The sequence below is a fragment of the Apaloderma vittatum genome, unplaced genomic scaffold (genome assembly GCF_000703405.1).
Source record: "Apaloderma vittatum isolate BGI_N311 unplaced genomic scaffold, ASM70340v1 scaffold24211, whole genome shotgun sequence".
NCBI classification, from domain to species: Eukaryota; Metazoa; Chordata; class Aves; order Trogoniformes; family Trogonidae; genus Apaloderma; species Apaloderma vittatum.
Window position 1 is genome coordinate 1,920 of NW_009701102.1, and position 5,652 is coordinate 7,571.

Consider the following 5,652-nt stretch of genomic DNA (forward strand, 5'->3'; position numbering starts at 1 on the left):
GGTTCAAAAGGACAAAAACTGTCTGGCCTCCTACAAAGAAACACACATGATCTGCTTCATAGTGGACTTTCCACAAACACCTCTCTACAAATTAGATCTTCATAAGCTGACTACATCCAACCAAACTTTCTCCTTAGCTTTAAAAATCAAATGCAAAGGCCCTTGCACACCTTGAAGCTGATAACACCAAATCTCACTGATCAAGAAATGTTCTATACATTAATTATATCTATAAAAAGCTTGCATTACACAATGCTGCATTACAAATTTACAGTCAATGCAGAAAGAAATGTAAACTCCACCACTAATCCATGGGCAATTTCACCCTAGTCACTAGCACAATCTAAATGACCTCCATTTTTATCTGTCCAAATATTTACTCAAATACGGCTACAGGATGAACTGTAAAAATTAATTTCTAATGATTCTAATGACTGGACAGCACTACCTAATCTGAACAGATGTGTGAAATCATTTGAAAGTGATTAAAGTCAGTAAAATTTTTGTACTGTACCAGTGTCTTAAGCTAGTATACAGAAGTTTAAAATGTACAGAATTAAAATAACGGTCCTCAAATTAGTAGCAGTGGAAAGCTAATTATAAATATACAGATTTACAATAATATTATTATATAGACTAATAGAGGCTTGTTCTAAATAAGGTTGGTGCCATACATCACCTCAGTGAGAGATAAATTAGGATTTTAGATAAGAAAATCACACTTTGTATATTCTTAGCTGGATCACTTTGCAAATTCCTTTACAATTACTCCTTAAAACATGATCCAGTGTAAACACAAACAATGGGTCCCTCTGTGGCGCAGGAAATGATAGGAATTGGAGGAGAAAAAAACCCCCATGTGGGAGGTCTGTAGTAAACGTGTGGAAGAGATGGTTGTTGAATAGTTCAACAGACAAGAGCCGACATTAAAGGCTCAACAAAGAAAGTGAAGGATGAGGTCAGAGAACTACTTGAAGAAACAAACAGGACAATTTTAAAAGCTTATCAAGAGTACAAGGTGGGAAATGCAGGCTGCTATGTGAATTTGGAGATGTCCATGCTTGGGAATTTTTGGAACGCGCTTATCTTTGGCAGGGTGGTGCACTTGGCTAAACATCAGCACAATGACTGGCTGCCACAGAGGGTAACACGAGCTGGAAACGCCACTGGCACAACTGTGTAACTTAAGCACAGAGCTCCACGTTGCCTTGCTCTCTGTCCTTTTTGAACTCGAGAGCCCATCTTGTGCAGTAGACGTGAAAGTGCAGGATGACCATCAGAAATGCTGTCATGACGTGCAATGACTCCCACTGTCCCTCCCCCCCCAAATCTGATCTCTCACACACTGTAAATGTGATTATTCCTACTGAAACCCCTAGGTAAGGAAACTCACAACACCAAGTTGTTATACATGCTGAAACAAAGATGAAAACATTAGAATTGTACAATTGCTGTTAAAATTGTATTTAATATCACATGTCAGTGACTGGAAATTAATTCTGATTCTAGCAAATTGATTACAGGAAAAGAAATTAATCACGCTGTCTCATGTATCTGAAGATGACTTAGAAGATCTTTTTCATTTCCAAACCTCATTAAACAATCAGTACATTTATGAGGCAAATCTGCTGAATGCCTGAAATCCAAGTGAGTTTTAAGGTCTTCAATCTGTCCTGTCGAGTATTCACAGTACTGACACAAATAAATCCCTTCAGATAAATGAGAGCTTAAATGCTTGCAATATTCCAACATACCTGAAAAGCCCTTCCCACAGTCATCACAAACGTGAGGGAATATTTTGGTGTGTTCAATAGCTACGTGCCTGTTAACATTCGTGTGCAGCCTGCTCCTAAAGCCGCACACCTGGCACACAAAGAAGTTTTTGCATTTGTCAAAGCTGATTTTGTTTATGAGACTGTACTGGCCACGCTCCTTGCTGTTATAGCTGTCGCTGAGCTCTATCAGTCGACACGCGTGTTCGTTCACCACGTGGCTGTGCAGATCTTCCGGATCGTTCGTCTCATGCTCACAGAACTGACACAAATACTGCTCGTCACAGCTGTGCTCCTGGAAGTGCAGGTACAGCTCGCTGCTCGAGGAGAACTGCATATCGCACTGCTCGCACCAGTAAAGGTGGTCATTGAAGTGCGTGTCTGCGATGTGCTGACTCAGATTCTCAAATATCACCGTCTTGTAATCACAGTATTTACAGATGTACGGATCCTCCTCGTGTAGTTTTACATGTTCGATGAGCTGCACTTTGCTGGAGAAGCTTTCTTTGCAGACTTTACAGACGTGAGTGTCTGTACACGTCTTATGCTTCAGGATCATGTGCTGCTTTAAATCGGAGAAGTACTTGCTGTTAAACTCACACAGCTCACACTTGTATAAGCCACTGCTGTTGGCTCTCAGCAAAGGCCATTTCTGCTGAGCTGTGATATTCAAAGCCTGGTTCTTCTCAAAGATTTTACAGGTTTCCAGAGGGATTTCCTCTAGGTCTTCAGCTTCTAGCTTCTCTGGTGACACAGTTTGTGTTTCTATATCGTGAACTTCTACGGCATTCACTTCTGTTGTAGAAATTTCTACGGTTTGAATATCTAGAGGTTTCTCTTCTTCTGTGGGGCTGTCACTGAATATAGGTGAATCACACAAGTCTCTGCACATTCCATTATTAGTACCTTTATCTGCAAGAGAAAATAGATAATAAATTAAAGAATAATAAATGAAAAAGAAGATAAAAAAAGAACCCTTTGAAACACTTAGGTCCACATTTAACTTTTCAGTTAGTTGTAGCAGCTTACAAATGCAAAAAGCAGTTCTTTTCCCCCAGCTAGACTATGCTTTATATTTAACAAACGAGTAACAAACTACAAATCCTTCACCTCTTCTGTCAAAGCAACAAAGTCACCCTAAAAGCCAGCAACCTAAGCTGTGAATTCACACTGACCTTTACCTCTGTCCTTCCTTTTAGGGTCTATGTAGTGCATCCCCATGTTTGAGTGTGACCCACTCCACTGAGATGTCCCAGCGTGCACTGGACTCCCATCATCATCTGTGTCTAGGCTCTGCGCAGGACTGTGGAACCTACCTGCAAAGATAAAGAGAAGGATCACCTTGTCACCATTTGTCCAGGTTGGCCTCATCCTGATTATCTGATTTAACCATAAACCTTACTTATTTATTCTAGTTGCATAAAATTGTTTTTTTATATTAGTCACATCATAACCTACATTAAGAAAAGTAGTAATACGTACAGAAGATAACAAAAAAATTCAGAAGGTGGCAACTGTCTTTAAAATTTGAGTAAAAAATAGTTGATTGTATTGGAAAAAAACTTAAAATACTTAAATTTTATATTTGAAAGACACACAAAAAAATTCTAAATATTTCTGGACACACATTTTAAAATACAGTGCTTTCTACAGCTTCTGGAGACTTGCTGGCTAATTTATTAAGAGTGAAAAGAAAAATAAATACAATAAAAATCCATCCTCATATTTGCTTTGCTAAACTTTACATCCGCTAGTGGATGTTTTATAAAAGGGCGTTTTCTTTTCCGCAAGTACAGGTTCACTGCAATTGCTGGTAAACTCGTTCTGAACTCTATTATTTACATCAGCTTTATGTTACCAAACTAGAGGATATTTTGATAAAGAAGTCTAATCATCATTATAAATATCGAAGGATCTTTTTGTTGTCATTGCTCGTACTTCGAAAATTGTATTTCAGCCGTAACAACCAACCTTCCACCAGCCTACGGCAAATCAGATCACAACGACGCTCAGAAGTCACTCGCTACCTATTTTGTATTCTATCTACTTCTATGAACAGGAGCACGACACAGTAAAGAAGAGCAGAAAAAGACCCCACAACACAGTCTTACCTCTGTTATCACAGAACTTTATATCTGGCTGTTTCATAGAACAGACGCTGTAACAGTGGTCAGAAAAGATCCCGCTGTTGTCTATGTATTTGGTTGCACCTGACGAATCTAAAACAAAACCCCAAAGAGTTTTAATACCAACATACTGATGTAGCTACATGTATATTTAATGTTCACTGGAATTCCCTTCACCAGCCACCTTTTACCTCTTGTGTAGGGAGAATTCTGTGCTGGCCTGATAACACGCCTGTTGATTTACAACTTCCAGCTGCTGGGCTGATGCTTGGAGCACCAGACACAAGCATTAGCAAACCCTTCTCCCCCAGAAGACAGTGACAGAACAGTTTGTTCAGTGCTGAACACTTCTGGCCATCCCCATACCAACTTGTGCAAAATTCCCCCCTTGTGTGTAATTAGAATCATATTCACTTTATAGCTTGGGCAAATTTCACCATTTGTTGGGAGTACAGAACGCTACTTGAGATGCACTGACTGGAAGTGGCTTAACAACGGAGCACGCTTTCAGACCAAGATTTCTTATCCCACCCTTTATGTTACTGATTTTCCACGTATTAGCACATGTGGTCCCTTATCATAAAGTAATTATTTTGAGAAAAAATAAACTCCCTAGTGCACATAATTGAAACTTTAGACTGACCTGAATATCGAGAAGGATGTAGAGTCTTCCTTTTCCTCTTTTTTGGATGTTCATTCATTTTGATGTCTAAAATTAATTATAAAGTGAAAATATTCAAGAATTAGACTTCTATCTAGCTTATCATTCATGACTTTATGAAACAGTACCCACATTTTGAAAACCTGAGCATCAAACACAAGAGGATTTTTTCCTATTCCTCTTTCTTGCCCCCCAGCCCATTATGTTACAGATAAAAACACATTAAATGCACACAACCACTAAAGTCTAGTTTCATATTCCTGCCCCAGAACACTTAAAAAAAGAGACAGGTCAGGACTCCAGGCACTCAAGTGCTCAGTGCGAGGCAGTTCTCTAGCACCCTGTTGCCCTTTGTCAGAGACCGGGTATTCTGAGCCAGAGTCCTTCAGAAAAACCTCTGATGCTGAAAACAGTAACTAAAGTCACGGTCTCTTACCAAAACCCTAACCTCTTCAGTATCAGCAAGCAGAGCAGCTACGAAGCAGATGGACGTACAGGTTCCAGATGTAGGGAACACATCAGCTCGAGCAGGTTTTCATCTGTGGAGTGATAGCATTTTAAATCATTTTAAAAGTTGTCCACGAAGTAATAAAACAGGATCAGGTACACAAGCATTACAATGAACAATGCTACAAAAACTAAAGCTAGAAAACAACATAGAAAGTTGACATTTCTTTTGGTTTAGAGTACCAAAATTAATAAAGTAGGTGCATTAGGGTGTTTATTTTTCTTTTGCCCCCAGGTTAGTCGCTTTTGCTGTATTTCACAACATGTAAATATATTTGGAGACAACAGGAAAAATATTTGAGCTATATATTGACCCAAACACGTTTGAAGAGCTACAAACACGTAACCTGATGTGCTTTACCGTAACACTAGAGCACTTATGGGCCCGGGATCTTCTAAAGCCAATGCCATGCACCAGGGGTGAAAGCAAGGGAAAAAAGGCCCTTCACGAGATGCAAGAGTTTTAATTTAAGGGCGGAATAACACAAACACACAAAGTTACGGTACATCGTGGTCTGGAAGTATCAGATACCTTCACTGCTCTTCCCGACTGCGCGGGAAGAGCCCCGCGCTCGGGGGTGCTGCT

At 39.6% G+C, this 5,652-nt stretch overlaps 1 protein-coding gene across 1 annotated transcript; it reads right to left on the minus strand.

The window, feature by feature from the left end:
• Positions 1–1,448: 1,448 nt before the first annotated feature.
• On the minus strand, positions 1,449–4,604 carry ZNF639 (zinc finger protein 639). The gene is made up of 4 exons (XM_009879036.1): positions 4,542–4,604; positions 3,884–3,991; positions 2,954–3,088; positions 1,449–2,684 (listed from the first exon to the last, which is right to left on the minus strand). Exons 1-4 carry the CDS (start codon positions 4,597–4,599, stop codon positions 1,537–1,539), a joined length of 1,449 nt encoding a protein of 482 aa, XP_009877338.1. The 5' UTR covers positions 4,600–4,604; the 3' UTR covers positions 1,449–1,536.
• Positions 4,605–5,652: the final 1,048 nt, after the last annotated feature.